General features: G+C 40.5%; 1 protein-coding gene across 2 annotated transcripts in view; it reads right to left on the bottom strand.

The window, feature by feature from the left end:
- Positions 1 to 6,346: 6,346 nt before the first annotated feature.
- kcng4a (potassium voltage-gated channel, subfamily G, member 4a) overlaps positions 6,347 to 18,102 on the bottom strand; it is a 38,597-nt gene continuing 26,841 nt past the window's right edge. For both annotated transcript variants that reach the window (XM_085914484.1, XM_085914485.1), the window contains one exon: positions 6,347 to 8,127. In XM_085914484.1, coding sequence (XP_085770610.1) covers positions 7,222 to 8,127 — 906 coding nt within the window. In that variant the 3' untranslated portion in view covers positions 6,347 to 7,221. The remainder of the gene's footprint in view (positions 8,128 to 18,102) is intronic.

Below are 18,102 nucleotides of genomic sequence, written 5' to 3'. Positions count from 1 at the left end.
GTACTGCAAAATAACGTATAAATTGGAGCATAGAATTGTGACCTAACAGTATGATGTATCAGCCTAGCATGTAGAGTATAAGAGAAGCAGTGGCTTGGAGTAGCCAAGTAGTGAGCTCACATAGCACACAAATGCACAGATTCAAACTTTCGATTTTCTCCTTTGAAGTAATCCCCCTGGTGTCAATTGCGCTTTCCCAGCCTTCTGGCAACTTTTTTAAAAATATTTTCTACTAGGAATTGTCTGATTCTCAGGGTATTGTGAGCAGCCATAATATCACGATTAAGTGAAATTGTCCTGCCACAACTCTCGCCTCTACTCATGCTCTGAACGAAGCAAACGTTGCACAATCTCATTGTAGACGTCTCAGTTGATTGTCTGGCTTATAGCCAAGGGGAAAACTGGTATTTTATATATTGAATTGCATTTTGTGATACAAATCATTGAGCTTTCCTGACACAAGTTGAATAAATGTAAAATCTTTTGATATACAACTATGTGCACATTTCTATTCTCCTAAAATACACTTGTGACTTGTGCGCTGGTATAGAATCCCCATATGAATTATCTAAAGTGTTGTGTTATTTAGTCACCACATTGGAATGCTGCAATGTTACATTTACATCAACAGTTGAACAGATATGTAAATATATGTAGTAATTACCATAAAAGATAATGTGTGTGTGTTTGTGTGTGTGTGTGTGTTTGTGTGTGTTTGTTTGTGTGTGTGTGTGTGTGTGTGTGTGTGTGTGTGTGTGTGTGTGTGTGTGTGATTTGATTGTGATCCAAGGTCATTGTATAAGCATTGTAAAACATTGTAATCATATGGGGGGGAGGGCACTCCACCATCACCGAGTGACCTACTCCCACTGTTGGCCTCACTTCTCTGCATATTTGTTGTCTAGTTTTATCTCTGGAGATGGCAGATGCACACAAGCACCCAATGACACACCTTATCAACAAAGTCACAGTTGTTTTCTCATCTGGAAAAGTGGCTGCTTAAGTGTTTACAATGGCTCTGTCTTTGTAGATGCCCCCCTGAGAGAAACGTAATTGAGAAAGACACAATCACTGTCAATGACAGACAGTAATTTTAACTTAACTGGTCTCACTCAATGATTCGAATTCTTCCATGGTGATTATTACACCAGGACGCACTTTTATAGAAGTCAAATCACATCGTATCCCCCCCGGTCACATGAAAATAGTCTTGAAAACACACATCAGATATAGAGGTGCAAAGTACATTTGAGAACACATTATTATTGGAGCAATGTAAACGACACCAACGTGTGCAATAACCGACCCAGATTGGACCGTTGGACACAATGCGATGTTAGATTCTACTTATGATAAGTCAGCAATACAATTGCCTAATACGTTTTCAAATAATCTGTAAGGCTTTTCAAAACATTTTGGGAGCCGTATGGTGTAGATCAGGGGTCAGATAAAGTCTTGTGAAATGACTATATTTGAGGCAAATTTTGCACACTGCGAGGTCCATTAAGGCCCGGTTGGCTGGGTTTGGTGCAAATTTGAGAGCCCTGACCTTCACCCAATCCAACCCCTTTGTGAGGGACTACATCAGAGAGTGTGAACCAACATCAGTTATATTTGACCTCACATGCCTCCTTCTGGGTGAATGGACAGTAATTCTCCACAAGCTCCAACAAGAGGAGAAGCTTTTTGCTAGACAGTGCTAACTGCTAGGCCAGGTACCTGCTTACATATATCTGCAAAGTTTGTTGTAATGTCAGGTGAGGTCGCAGTCTGCATAAAGAACAATTACGACAATATCTTTTTAAATTACCATCGAAGCAGCTTTGCAGTGTTTGCTTTTAGCAAGATTCATCAGTATGCAAACCCTCATTGCTGCCTTCTTTGTGTGTGGAAAACTTTCAGGAAAGTTGAACCCTCTAATTGTTAAGCTGGTCATGTTGGCCAGAACTGGGCTAGATCAGTCTCTTTCTGCCTTGTGTGAGATGAACAAAGTCAATCCTGGCTGTGGAGTTTCCCAACAGGGCGGCTTACAGACTTGTTTTTATCCATCTGGATGTACTGTCTAGCACCGACCACAGTGGATGTTCAGAGTGAAGTGATGCTGGTGAGAATCATGGGAGTTATTATAGTTGATGTCTGACAGTCCTTGTCAAAAGAAATCTGCAGACACACACAAACCCAGCCAGCACTCACAGCAAACCTCGGGGGAAGAAGATCTGACCTTTAGATGTGAATAAGTAATGATCTGTGGATCAGTCTGGACTGTACGTGCCCAAGTAGGCATGACAACAGGTGTATCACCCACCACCCCCTCCTATGTTTGCAGAGCGCGAGCTGGTTTTGGAACGGGCACAAAGACAGATCATATCAGCCCCTATTCCAGATTACACAACCTCTTTAATCTTCTCTTCCATAACATGGTGATCCATGTGTGAAGGAATTTGAATTTGAAGATCCCAAAATAACCCAGTGCATTTTTTTCCATTCATTTCTTTTGTTCGAAGGATAGATTGGGATTGAATGTTGGCTCTGGCCTTGCAGTGAGAATGTGATAGGAGGTTAATTTAACACTAAATTGTCTGTATAGGTGTTTGTAAATGTTTTGGCTTTCTGTTCTATGGTCTACGAGTCGATTACTTCAGGCTCACCCGTGATCCTCGTAATATAAACAGGGCATCATGACGTGAATTGTGACAGCCACAATGATCCAGTGAAGATTGAAAGAAAGCACGCAACTTAATGGACAAATTGGGGAGACAGCATTACCAATAAAGTCTCTACTTTTTATGAGCCATGTCTCCCACCCTACTTCCTCCACTTCAGGGTAGCGGCCTATGCATGACCTCTGATGGCACCCTCTCAGAAAGCGCAGGTGTATGTGTGGGATTACCCAGATGGCCACGCTGCCGATGCTGAGGGGAAGCAGCCAACAATATCACAGCGCACGCAGGTCACCCACCAGACATGACAGACCCTTTCCTCACTCACATTTCTTCTGATATATTAATAGGGAATGTTTCCTTGCGAGAAAACATTTTTTTTTTTAGAACAGTCACAGCGAGAAAACACGTTTTAATACAATTGCTCTGTTAAATATTGGTCAAAATGCATTACATAGTACTGCCAGTAGCAAATATATTGTGAGATTACCCTGGTCAATCAGATCAGATTCTGGGCGGTTTTTGTGTTTTGGTTTTAAATTTGATTGATAAAAAGCTTTTGCAATCCCAATTTTATAGCCTGGCTTTGTTCATAGGTGAACACAGTTGTTTGACTGTCTCCATGTCCCCTGGAAATTGGCTGATGCAGTTGTTATTGTGTTTTGACACTTGCATTGTGTACATGGTTGCATTGTTACATTTTCACATTGAAATGCATTGAGTTTTATTTGGAGTCCAACTCCTTCCCGATGGAACTTTTCGGAAGAGGGATTTCTCTGCAGAAAATCAGGGTTCACCCAAAACAAACAAATATGAGTTCGTTCTGAGTGCTTTAGCCAACTTAGTTGTATTTTCTTGCTCAATAAATAACCTCAAAATAGCACATGAACAGTGTGTCTATATAGCTCATTCCTTTCCCAGAAATCCAGTACGCTCTGTAAAATCATTTTTTCAGTTACATACGTATTTTTTATATCTCCCTAAATTGCTTCGCATGTCCACAAAATGCTTGTCAGACTGTGGCACAGATTGTCATCCCATTTTCATTTCTGTCACCTCATTTAGGAGCTAAAGTTTCTCCAGGGTTCACTTTAGACTGACTGAGCAGATAACAATTTAAAGTTGTGCTTTTGATCTAGTCAATGAGGGGATATTGCCTGTGTGTGTGGGGAATTCCTACAGATTGGCTGCTTGGTTTAATTAGATTTAATTTCTTATCAGATGTCTTTTGGAGTTGATTTACATTGACATAATCTGCAGAGAGCATTATATAAAGACAGACAACTTTAAAAGCCGAAATGTTAGGATATTTTCTCATCTTGTGTCTTCAGGTATTTATATTTACCAGGGGAGTGAGTAGGCCTTTTTTTTTTGTTTTTTTAGTTATGTTATTGTTTTATAACATATACGGTGTATATTTAGATTTAAAGGTTATTTACAATATTTTACAGTACACCCACAATAAAATATATGTCAAGTCAAACTGGAGTATAAAGGAAATAAAATAAAATCAAGTGGTGCTTTGAAATACAACTTTCCTTCCCTGAACATGTCCAAATCATGCCTTATCATCGAATTGAAAGAAAATGCCATTAATCTGTTCCAGCCTTTCCCCCCCACAACAAGCAAAAATGTAAGGGAAAAAAAACACCACTCCATGATATTGTACTTTATAAAACACTTAGAGTAATGAAATCATCTATTACTTCAAATGCCAGGACAATGTTGCTCTTTCTGTGTGGCATTGGCCGCCAGGGGTATTTAAAGACAGATGCTAGCAATCAAAAGCCAGATTTTGGAAGAATTGTTCACTATATCCAAAGTAGGCCTAGTGCTTATTTTGAAGTGAGATGAGTTAGGTTCACTGCCAGGTTTCAGCGCTTGTATATCAAGTCTGCATTTGCAAATTGGCATAAGGCGGCTTTTATCTCGAAAAGTGAGGATTTTGCTGTTATCTCATTGAAAATGTTTGTAAACTATAGTTTTTATAAACATGGATAAGAACAGCTACTCTTACTTCTCTGCTTGGAGAGAAGCACATATTTGTTCTAAACTGAGTGTGGAGGAAATGGGCCATGACTGAATTTGTGCTCAGTGGTGCAATTTGACCATAGGCACTGTGTGATGGTAGGGCTCATCAAAACCACACGCATTAAATATTGGTGGATTTAGGGGTTGAGGTAAAATGAGTCTAGTGTAGAGTGAAAAATCTGGTACAACTCATTGAACTGTTTGGCCTGACAGCAAGTCCGTCTGGAAGGAGGTGTACCTCTTGCTCTCTGCATGAAATCAATATTCATGTACCCATCAAAGCTATGGCCCAGTGGTTTTACTAACTGCTTTGCCAGCAAGTCATTAGGTCCACTGGAGGAGGGACAAAACTTAGCCCTGCCATTTGACACCAAGAGGCTGCCAAGTTTTTCAAGTGCCTGCTTTACATCATCTGTCATCTCGAGTGGTAGAGCAGGTCTTCACATAAAGGATCGACAGCCAAAAACCTGCACGTCCCTTCTGACCCTCCCAAGACGAATTAAAGATGCCAACGTTAAAAATACAGGTTATGGTTGAATACGATACAACTACATATTGTATAAACTGATGGTTTTTCCTCACTTTCATTTTGCAAGAACCACATTATATTTTGGCTGTTTATACGCTTGCACGCGGGGAGAGCCAGCATCACTTTTGTGCAACACAAAAGTGCTTGAAAGCAACTCCGAACTTATTTATTCTCAACAAGGAGGATGGGTTTTGCAGAACATGTCTTTATCTTATGAAACCTTCAGCAAGCTGGTTCCAGCAAATTGCAGAGGTGGCACGATTTATCTGTCTCCTCACAACAGTCAGCTAGCAGATGTTTCCACTCCCGGGTAGAGCATATAACTCAAAGTTACAGCAAACAAAAGCAGAATGAACAGTTCTAGTGAACACTTCAAAATAATCATAAAATCAAAATAAAGACTTTAAAAATTCAAGACATGGCATTTTAAAAGCTGTTCACTGAGATATTGACGATTTAGATTAATTCTAAATTCTAAAACTGACTTCTATACCCTGTGTAATCCATCACACCTATTTGTGTGAATCAGGATTACCCAATCCAAATAGATTTATACTCCAAACCATATGTTGATCACATGAACTAAAATGTCACTGAAATGAAATAGGACACCATATGGCCAAAGGAAACCAATCACTGGTAATCTGCGGAGAGAACACACTATCAAGAAGATCACATTTCAAACCATTGGTTACAGTTGAGTTTCTGACAATTTGGCTGTGTCCCATAATCCTAACATTAATCTAGATTGTGCTCACATCTGGCACATCCTTGTGTGCTTTCATTGGGAGAGGGGCAGGTTACTCCCCTGACAAATATGTAGTGGCTTTATCCCTAACTTGGAGATGTTACCTATCACACTATTTTATAGGGCTTGACAGAGAAATGGCACTCATCTAGTTTGAGTGTAATTGTGCGTGTGACGACAAACAGATGAAGATTGTTGTTTGTGGAACACTTATCTGCGAGGCTGGCTGGAGAAGCTCTCTTCTATTTCTTCTTTGAAATGTTCTGCAGCATGACTCTGCACATCACTGAGGCTTACACTTGAGACAGAAATTGGATTTGCCTCTGATTATTGAAAGAGCTTTTATTTGGAGCCTTGCAAAGTACATTTCATGGTTGTTAGCACTCATTCTCTACTAGTCACTCACAAAAATCATGCCTTCATTTGTCCCTTTCTCTCTCGTTGTTTATAAAAGTATCATGTTTGACTTTTTTTTTATCTATCTCTCGTCATTTGTATCGTATATGTTTTCACTTCTATGCTCAGAATTAAAAACACCCCCAAAATATTTTTGAAAACTGACAAGAAATGGTTAGACATACATGCATTATCCAAATCAGATTAAATGGCAATAGGCATCTCAGAAATGAACCAAAAGGATGCATTCCATTACTTATCATGTCTCAAACAACATAACATTTTGCTTGATTTTCTTAAAGCGCATTTCCCCAGACAATTGTCTCAACACATTCTAGTTTGGCTTTGGATATTCCTTTGTATGCCCAACAATTGTGCCTTGACATAGCTTAGATTAATTTGTGGAATAATGTTTATATTTGTTTGCAGTAAAATGAAACTGCTTCCGGGCGAATTAGATGTGCACGTATGTCCAATGAAGCGAGAGAATATGAGTCATTTGATACATTGACACTCTAGGCTAGTGAGTATTACATTTGAAGTTGCACAGTATTTTTCACAGTGGAAGAAAAAAAAAGCAACTTTGGATTGGTATTGCATGTTGATGGAAGCAAAGAGTCACTAATATTGCAGCGAAGGCTTTCAAGAGGTCAACCTGTACCAAAGGGTTTAAAGGGCTTTAAAGAGTCTTTCGGTCTGTGCCAGTGCGTCACACTGAAGAGCCAAATAAATGCAGCAGATGTAATCTCCTTATTTTCAATGCATTTAAAATACACATGGAAAGAGTGGAGAGAGTTTATTTTCTTCATGTAACATGGGGATTGGAATGTTTGAATTGACAGAAAGGAGATGTTCATTCAGAAAGCTGATGCTGGGAGGCTGTGATTATTTGCTGCAGCATCATCTCCTTTTCCTAAAAGAGCCAGATATTCTAGTGAGTGCACACTATCCTTGTCCAGATGGTAGGCAAGTCCAATAGCGGCTGAGTCCTCTAGTTTCACGTTACCTCCTTCTTCTTCTCCGGCCATCCCTACCTCCTGCAACTCACCAGTGGCGCCAGCTGCGGCGGCGGCAGCTGCGGCAGCGGCGCACTCCTCTTTGAACAAACGGTCGTGCTCCATCTTGAGTTCTTGGTAGGAGCGGGAGAACATGTGGAAGATGGAGGTCGCAGGGAAGGCCATGATCAGGATCCCGCTCAGGATGCTGCTCAGCGCTACAACCTGCCCGGGGATGGACCGAGGCACCATGTCGCCATAGCCCACTGTTGTCATGGAGATAATAGCCCACCAGTAGGAGGCGGGGATGCTGCTAAAGTCGTGAGGACCCGTAAGCTCACTTTCAGCCAGGTGGACCAGCGGTGAGAAGAGGGTGACTGCCACGCAGAGGAAAAGCAGGAGCAGGCCAAACTCACGAGTGCTGCGCCTCACCGTCAGTCCGAGCGTCTGCAGACCGAGGGAGTGGCGAGCCAGCCGCATCACGTAAAGAATTCTCAACGCCCGCAAGATCCTCAGCACCAGACCCAGCTTGTCCAAGTAGCCTTTACCTCCCCCTGGCCGATCGCTCTCCAGGTTGGGGTCTTCCTTTACCACCAGGGACACATAGTAAGGCAAGATGGCCATGGCGTCGATGATGTTGAGCGGCCCGCGCAGGAATTCAAACTTGCTGGGAGCCTGAATGAAGCGTAGGATGAACTCCAGAGAGAACCAGGCCACACACACCGTTTCGATGATGAACATGTTGTGGCACTTGGATGAGCACTCGCCCTGGAGAGGACAGAGGGTTGGATGACGAGAAAGAAACCGGAAGAGGAAAGTGTGAGACGAAGGGAAGACTCAATAGCAAGCCTCACACGTAACTGTCACTCTTTGTTATCCGTAACAAATCATAACGTGCAAACCCAAACTGCTACAGCTGCATTGAATCAACAGAAACAATAAATCACTTTTATGATCGAGGAAACGAGGACTGGCAGAAAGACACACGAGCTCAACCTCTAAATAATGAGATAAAGGTTGCAATAACACCATGTACAAATACTAAATCACGCTTCAGACAAGGATACTCACCACCATGTTAATCCACTAAATTCAGTTGCGAAAAATATGTAATATTGAACATATTTAGAATGCTATTTTCATTTTCAGTAAAGCCCCCGCCCCACCCGCAAGTTCATTTATATTAAATAAATGGAAACCGTTTAGTTGTCACAGAAACTCTCCTGCATCTGGCCAAAAGTAATTGAAGTCCAAATCTCCAACACGGATGATAATCTCTTCAATATTGAGGAAATACTATGGAGCGTGAGTACTTAAAGGAGAAGAAGTCAAGTACCCCCAAATTCTTGAGAATGAAATGATCTATTCACTCCCACCAAGTAGTCAAAATGCTGAATTCTGCTTGATATTGGATTTATGGATTATTAATTAATTAATCTCGGGGCTTTTCCTTACACTGCCACTTGCTGTCGACTGCAAATGGCATCATAGACCATCGCGACTTACCAGTTTTCTGTGGTTGCTCATGTGCCGTTCGCAAGCTGAGCCCTTAGATACTGTGATGTCATTATCAGTTGACAAAAGGCAACACGACGATGTGATGTATAAAAACGGGTGGATTTTTCTGCTTAGTTCATATTTCAAAAATGCACGATTCATCAGAATGTTTTAGACTAGTGGGGTTGCATAATATTTTTCTTTTACTTGAGAAGTGTGAAGCAGATCCAGAATCTAGATTTTTCTGGTGTACGTATTTTCAATTTTCTAGCTTTTGCATATCTGAACTACACACTTGAAATAAAGGAAAGACATTTGGCTACCAACAGCTTCTCTCTGCCCTTTGGGCATTGAATTGACTCTCTGCTCTCTGCTCGAATCATGTATTTCCATTCTCTTGTATTCCCTCACCCAGCAACCATCTCCCTCTCATTTTCTCCTCCTCCTCCTCATCATTCATTGCGGTTCCTCCTTCATCAACCTCTCCGCACTCCCACCCTCTCATCCGTCATTTGCCGGTCGTCCCAGATGCGGCTCACCCTTTCTCCTTTAAAGTCTTCATTGGTTTCAGTTCCCCCCAAGTGAAAGACAACTCCCTCGGTTGTTTCTCTACATGACACATATGCGTCCCATTCCTCTGATTCACATTTATCACTTCTTTCCCCTCTGAATCTCTTAACTCAATGTGACTTTAAGTCTTTTACGCCTGCCGTGTGGGGTTCACCAGCCTCCCTTTGGGCATATTTCTATTATTTAGCTGAGATGAGCTGTTTTTGGCAGCGAAACAAATTATTTCTATTAGCTGCTCGGGCACGGTCATCCTTCCATTCAGTTCTTGGGTAAGTAGCATTAAGAGGTTTTATGGGAATGTTCTTTTCAAGCTAGAAATTGCAGCATCAGCATCTTACATGCGCCATCCAACACAAAATCATAAATATTTCTATGATTTTTTTTTTTTATACAGCTAATGTCCTCAAATGGTTGTTTACCCGGTATGCTTGGGAAATGCAATACAAAATATGTTTAGCAAATGCAGTCATCACAATTAAAACCTTGGCAATTCTATGCATCCAAATTCGTGGGAACAGTTTGAGGGAGGAGATTGACCATGCACAAGTGTACATAAGTCATGGTTGGATGAGTGTGGTGTGCACAAACACAAGAAGCTAACCCCATTAGGAATGAAATAGAACAGCGATTGTGATTTCCAATACCAAGCCAGCATTATGGAAAAACTGCTGATACTGTAATAGTGTCATGGCTACTCTCTTCAATCTCCAACTTCATGCCAAAAATAAAGAAAATGTGGATATTATTCATCTAGAATCAATCAAATACCACAAATATAGCCCAGGCAATGAAAAATGTATTCCCAATCACCGAAGCGACTTTCAGCAGATTTCTATTGAAGGACAAATATAATTAAAAGACGTTTCCATCTGAGAAAAGCATGTGGTAAATCGAAGTAAACATCAGCTTCTACACCTGCCGTCTTCCTTAAACAAGCCAACATTTTTCACACTGCCTCTGTGTGACATCTAGCCCTTAAAGCACAGCGGGAATTCAGGGCTGCCATTCCCACATCAATCTTTCTGACACTTTGTGCCCTCCGCTCACATGTTTTGTCTCTCATGTGCACTTTCTATCTCTCATTTATTTCCCTTCTCTTTGCTCTTTCTGTCTTGTGTGCCGACATTTGTCCCATTAGGGCTTTGCGCCACTGTTCTCACCTCTGGTATGAAAGGCCATTTGTTACAGTGACAGGATTTCTTCTTCTGTCTCTTCAAACAGTCACAGCGAGTGGCTGACCTTATCTCCTTTGCCTTATTCTCCCTGGAACTTTGTGACAGCTCATTTCAACATAAACGCAGGAGACGACCCAAACGGGCTTTTGAATTTTCATTTCATTCAGATTCATTGTCAAATTAACTCGAACTTCACCATGGTGAGAAAAGGGGAAGAGACAGAATCATTCAGGTGAAACGATTGATTCTTTGACATATTTTCCTTGGGTAGTGCTGTGCTTCATGTAATCTATCCATCCATGACGTAGAATAGGATAAGCAGTATAGAAAATTGATGGCTTGATGGTCAGTTCTTTTCTTTAAAGGAAGTTTAGTGTAATGGCAATGTAATATGGGAGAATGTTTGGCAAGAACCACGGGAACAAACTTGATACTCACACAGACAAGTCATGCGGCAGACACACGCAAGTGGCCGCATTCGATTTCTCTCATGATTAACATTAATTAGTGGAAAGCAGCTGTCGTCAACACTCAACGCGTCATTTCCCGCCAGTGAGTTTTGGATTAAGATTAGAAGCTCGCAACTGTGATGCTTGAAGACACAATCACAATAGAGATCACATTTGTTTTTAACATGTCACAAAAATGTGTTGTGATCAAGAGTAAAAAGAAATATGTTTTTCATGATGAGCTGACATTTGGGCAAACATCACCATTCATGAGAACAGGCCATAGCCTGCCTGATGTGTTGAGATCAGTAAATTTGAGAACAATTCTGACTAAAGTAGACACCTAAAAAATACATAATACAGATGGCATTGAAAAAGCTGTAAATGATAATAATGGAAACTGTAGCATCTGTCTCTGTTTGCTGCAATTCACATGGAATTGAATGTAAACACCTCGCACTTGGGAAAATATATGCTTTACTTTGATGTAGGTGCTAATGGTAGCACAGATGGTAGGGGACCTAGAAGTGATGAAATATAGTCAATTGCTGTATCAAACATCTGTCTTTCTGTGATAATGTGCTCCAATTGAAATGAGTCAAGATACTGGAAGGGATCTAATTTGTGCTGGGTTTTGATTCAGAATCAGATACACTCACACGCACGCACACAAACACATGCTCGGTCAAGCATATGACAGCTGCTGGCTTTTTTATTCTATTCAGAATTGACTTTTGTAAGAATTCTTGTTCGCTGCCATCCACTGGGATTGAGGACCACCGCCTCACGATTGGGTTTGCAGGCAACTGCCTCATCAATGAGACCAAGATGTGAACATTGCACGCAGGGTTTAAAGTGTAAATGTGTCCTCTTCTTGTAGGACATGAAGAAGCTTCTATTGTTTGGAATAATGAGTATTGCACTTGTGGATCAGTTAATGCGCTGTATTATGTACCGTCTTTGACAAATTCCACAGACACAAGATAAATAAAAGATGTACAGTATATGTGTGATAGATAATAATAGTCAGGTAATAAAGCATACTCAGAGGTAAGCAAACCTCCATGAGTCTACCTTGCCACTCGCCCAAAGTCATCTGGCATCGTGAGGACAACGGTACAGAGAGTAGATGATGAAGTATTATATATAGCATCATAAAAATTTGTAGAAAAGTCTTTTAGGTTTCAAGGTTAAAGCTCAGATACGTCTGCCCTAGCATCATAATAAAAATACAGTAGACCATAGTGTCCAGCATCTATTGCAATGTATTCTCTATTATACCTCATCTTATTTCAGGTTCTATATTTCAATTCAAAAAAAAAAGATGATGAATCGTAATTTTGTAATCCCACTGTGTTCAAAGGTTGGGGGTAGAAATGGGAACAAAATATTTAGACCATCAATCAGCTTTACCTTGTGACGGACCTTGAACATACTTCACCGAGCCCGCTGCTATACGTACCTAGCACTTTGGTCAAAGTCAGTCAAACAGCGAGGAGCAATGACAGAAAGAAAGAAGTACTGTGTCCATGCGTCATGGGTTATTAAAGGCCTTGTATTATGTGACATCTCCATCCGTCACCAGCACTGTCCCCTTGTAACCTGATAGCTGTAAGTACGCATACGCACAGTGGAAGGTGTTCGTCTTTGTCGATAACATTCCATCCATCAATTTTCTCTTTTGTGGGGGTGTTGCTGATGAACTGAGGCCTATCCGAGCCGACTAAATAGTCGCTAGTTAATCTCAGGCTATAGACAAACTTGAACTCACATGCACGCCTGAGTTAGACTCTTCAATTAACCCAACAATCCCACAAGCCCATGCAAGGCAAGCAGAAGGGCAACATGCAACCGTCGCACAGAAAAGCCAGAAGTGCGATTCGAACCCCAAACTTTACGTTTTGTGTACCGTATTTTCCGGACTATAAGGCGCACCTAAAAACCTACAATTTTTTTAAAAGCCGACAGTGGCCCGCTGAGGGCTATGAATCATGAATCAAAAAGACTATGGATCATTATTTTGTGATTATAAAGTAATCTGTTGCGTCTGAAGTTGAAATAAAAAAGATAAAATGGAGAATGATTTGATTTGGATTAAAAATCTGACTTGATGCAATAATGGTGCGCCTTATAGTCCGGTGCGCCTTCTATAAGGACCAAGTTTTAAAATGGGCCATTCATTGAAGGTGCGCCTTATAGTCCGGAAAATACGCTAATATGCAAAAGAAGCCACCACGCCGTCCCGTAATGTAAAAGAAAACAGTGACGAAGGTCCTTCAGATTATAGTTCCATACTTGCACACAAAGCTGCTTTTGTGTGCAAGTATGGAACATTAGCTCTTCACTTAGCAATCACACTGCACAACAACCAAAGATCTTCATTTCACACTTGGGAAAATCACACTCCTTTGCTTTTGATTTTATTGCCAACAGCATTTTCCAGTAAAGGATTAATTCCAATTCAGTTTAAGACCTTGTTAATGAACAAAGACTTGGTGAAAAAAAATCAATGAGTGTACTTGCTCAACACTAACTCTTCTGCAATGAGCCCCAAAGGACTTGCTGTATACTGTAGGCCTCGCACATTTTTAAAGAGGAATGCACATTTCACCATTGTTTGTTAAACTAAACTATTTTTTTTGTGGTCTGGACCAAATCAAATAAATAGAGATACTTTGGCTCTTCTTTTAGCATTCATACTGGCAGTTTTTTTGGTGGTCTGGACCAAAGTAAATAAATAGAGATACATTAGCTCTTCACTTAGCAATTACACTGGCAATTTTTCATACGAGCAAAAGTTGCGACTATAATGTCATGACGTGAATGGAGCACATTTGTGATGCATTATATAATTGACATTATCCAGACAAAAATGCTGTTTGTTATGCCATTATTTTCACCAGCTTAGAAGCTTCTAAAAGGTATTTTGAGAAATGCTGACTCAGACAAGCGTCACCGATTATGTTTGTGTCATCCTCATTTTCTGTGATGCTTTTATTTTGCTTTGAATTTAACATGACTTTGTGTTCAGATTTGAGCAGAACCAACTCGTCTAACAAATGGCCATTGTTATTTTTCATGTGGTTGAAACCTGACATGATGCATACGTGACGGCACGTATATGAATAAATAAATGTGAAGCATTCATTATTTCCATAATGTACAGGTGTCCTTATCCAAGCGTTACATGGGAAAAAGTTGCCGTAATCACTGGTCAAGTTCATACAACATTACCTGCCCTCATATATAACGCTCAGCTCTAAGAAATCCACTGCATTGTGTTGAACGTCTGTACTGTTAGCTGTCCAATCCTGTTCTGGCACGGACAAGATAAACACCTCATACTTCTGTTCTCTCCCATAATCCCACTTGGCAGCCATGCAGCAAAGAATGGAAAGAAAACATCTCATAACCAGATAGGCTATAATAGGCATAAAATCTGCTGCACACTGATACTGTCAAACTGAGTTATACATCCTCGAACACACAGGGAATGCCTGAGAATTCACATTAAAGAGAGATGCCACATATTTTTAAAACAATAGCGAGGCATCACTTCAAAAGTGACATCACACACACATGCATGCACACACAAATACACACAAACATCACAAGACCTGGATTTGATAACAATATAATTGGCAGACAGAAAGATTACTCTGATTGTAAATCATTTTGACTGCTAATGCCTCAGTCTGGTACTAATACTGGTTAGCACATCTGCCTCAGTGCATAGTTTGCTGGTTCTATTTCAGCTCCAGCCTTCCTGTGTGGAGTTTGCATGTTCTCCCCATGCCTGCGTGGATTTCCTCCAGGTACTTTGGTTTCCTTCAACATTACAAAAATATGCAAGGTAGGCCGATTGACCACTCCGATTACCCGTAAGTGTGATTGTGTGGGAATGGTTGTTTGTCTATGTGTGCCCTGTGAATAGCCGGCGAATATTTCGAGGCATCTTTTGCCTACTGCCCGCAGTCAGCAGGGATAGGCTCCAGCACATCTGCGACTCTCATAAGGATAAGTGTTTGGAAAATCATAGAATGAATGAATGCCCCAGGGACTGTTCAATGGTTTGTCATCTCATCCATATCTGTCTTCCCTTCAAGCTGCCACAGTGTGCCTAATGTCATTTTGTTTTCTTTTTCTCCAGTCTCCTCATGTCAATCTCAACAGAACAATCAAAGTGGTGCTCCTCACTTATCAGCCTAATGAAAAAAAGGGGAAAATAAACATGTTGCACATCAAGGTTGACGTTCGACAACATTTTCTTGATCCATCCAGTATTTTCTTTTATTAACAATTGACTTCTCTGCATAGTTGTGCAATCGAAGGTCTGCATGGATGTAGCTCAATGTACAATCTGATCGATACTGAATCAACAGCGCTCGTGAACGTGGCATACTAGTCGTAAACATTTTGCTTCGGTTGCTTGGATTTAACACAATCAACAGAAATGACCAATGAACTATAACCATGCTTAAGCCAACTTTTGTACATACTGTATCATAGCATTTCTTCTGTCAAGTTGCTCTGATTTTCCCCAGTTCTTTGCTCCAACTTGAAAAAGGGCCTCTGTCCTCAGAACAATTCAGATCTTCCTCTTTTTCCTTTTTTTTCCTCGCAATTTATTGCAAGGTTAATTAGAGGGTGATTAGATTGATAACCTTAAACAAAGACAACATGGCATTATTTTTAAGTTGAACTAAGTGCAATAATTGCATACATATACCAGGAAAGTATGAAGCATAAGTAACTAATAAAAGCAAGTAAGCAACTTAACTGAGTGTTTAAACATAAGCATTTGCCAAACATAAACATCCACTTTGCCTCTGTGAATACTTCAAATTGATTGAGCCACTCAAAGTTCAGATAAACACAGCTTGTAGCTCGAACCAAACATTTCAAACAAACTAAGCATTAACTAAACTTAGCATCCAAGTCCATTTCCTACCAGTTGCGTTTGACCAGAAACTGAGGAGTCTCTTTGGGGTCTTTTTACTTTGCTTTCTCTGTTAGATCTTATTTTTCTCCCTTTATTTGTTCCCCCAACTCACATGCTGTTCTGTTGGCAATATGGCCATCCCTGGCATCTAACAGGAAGTTTGGTACATTGTGATATGGCTGTTTTTTCTCTGCCCCCTGCAGGTCTGAAGGGAGACCAAAGGATATTTTGTCTGAATGATCTCTGCCTCTGTTTGCATCCTGTGCAAAATAAAAGTATACCTCCAAGGACTCACATTATCCAGGCTACTATCTTAAGTGCAATCAGCATTTATACCACAAATACCTTTTACCTTACTTCCAGCCCTTGGGGATGTTTTGCACTAATTTGCCAAGCATTCAATTCCATCCATCCATTTTCTACAGCACTTATTGTCCTCACTGGGGCCATGTTTGAGTTGGAGCTCCTAGCTGCTTATGGGCAAAGGGCAGTGCACACCATGGACTGATTTCCGGTCAATCACGGGACACACAATGCACAGAAATACAGCCATTTCATTTAATTTACTCATTACTTTTACAGATTTGACATCATGTGCATGTTTTTCAAGTGTGAGGAGAAAACCATGTAACCGCTGGAAGAACATGCAGACTCCACGCAGGAAGGCCTATATTCAGAATCAGTGCCATCAAGACCTATTAACTGTGAGGCAGATGTGTCAAAAATCTATTCCACCAAGCATTTCTATGTTAAAATACCCTTGAATAGGTTTGGATTGAAATAATTCCATTGAAAAAACATTGTATGTAAACTAGACGGCATTTGCATTGTCAGACGGTCTAAAATGTTAATAACTTCCCTATGCCAGGAGATGAATAAGGAAAAAAAAGAAGAAAGGAGGCTTTACATCGCTGGTTTGCTTTTTGATCATCCTTTTTAGTTTATTTTTCTCTTTTAGACTTGCAGCCCCTGTCTTCCTTAAAGTTCTCTTTCAATCCACCACATGAATAATTAATGAGTGCTACACAGTACATATAAAAAAATCTACTGACCCTCATTTTAATTATTTAGCCAAGAAGAAATACTTTTGGGTACGTACACAAATATATACAAAAATAAAATCCTAAATGCTCATCGTATCAAGACTGACCACAAGATTGCTCCTACTATGTTGGTTTTCTTATCATCCTCTCCTTCTTTTTCGCTCTCTATACTTGAAATTGATGCTGGGGAGCGTAATTACTGAACAGCAAATCCTACTTCACTTTACAGCGTTGTAAATGGCCACTTCAATTACTCCTCGGGCCATAAAATGACCGAGTTACAAAACGAGAGCAAATCTGATTGTCCTTTTAAAAGACAATGTCATTGGGTGAGAAAAATAAAGACAGGAGCAGAATGACAGCTTACACGTAACGGCGGTGACGGTATGGGAAAACAACTCGGACCATCAGCATACTGTAGTAGGTTATCGATGTGTGATTCCCACTGCACAGAACCGAACTCTTTTTGTACTGCAGACATCATGTCTGAGATTTTACTGAGAGAGCTTACCAGGGTCAGTGCTGGGTTAGCAGTCACAGTGCAGTCAAATCAATGCTGGCGTCAAACATAACCCAGTGAGAGGAAGTTGTATGTTCATACATTATGTGTCTGAAGTAGTGAGACAAAAGTAGGGGTGTAAAGCTAAACCAAATAAGGACAGGAGCAATCTTATACAATCTGTTAGGAACATATTGTTCTGATTTATGACAGTGACTGCAAGAAGGACTACTACACTTCATAAAGTTAATTGCTATCCAGGTATTAGACACACCCAGACACATTCATCAGTTCCCCCCCCAAAAAAAAACCTGAGTCAGAAATACGTTAAATCTTCGTCTTCAATGAACTGCAGGACTCGCAATAAAAAAAGTATTAAACCAACACTAGGTATCGGTACATTGACCTTCATCCAAATTGAACAGTCTAAGTGAAAATGCGTATGGCGGCGGGAAGGCTTATAAACTTTTAAAACTTTTATCTGTGGCAGTATTTCTCCATAAACTGTGAATTATTATGAGCTTGACCGAAAGAGATTTGTTGTGAGAGTTGTTCCATTCTGATACCG

This window comes from Syngnathus leptorhynchus, chromosome 6 (assembly GCF_054491065.1).
Source record: "Syngnathus leptorhynchus isolate UIUO chromosome 6, UIUO_Slep, whole genome shotgun sequence".
NCBI lineage: Eukaryota > Metazoa > Chordata > Actinopteri > Syngnathiformes > Syngnathidae > Syngnathus > Syngnathus leptorhynchus.
This window is presented reverse-complemented; position numbering and strand designations above follow the sequence as displayed.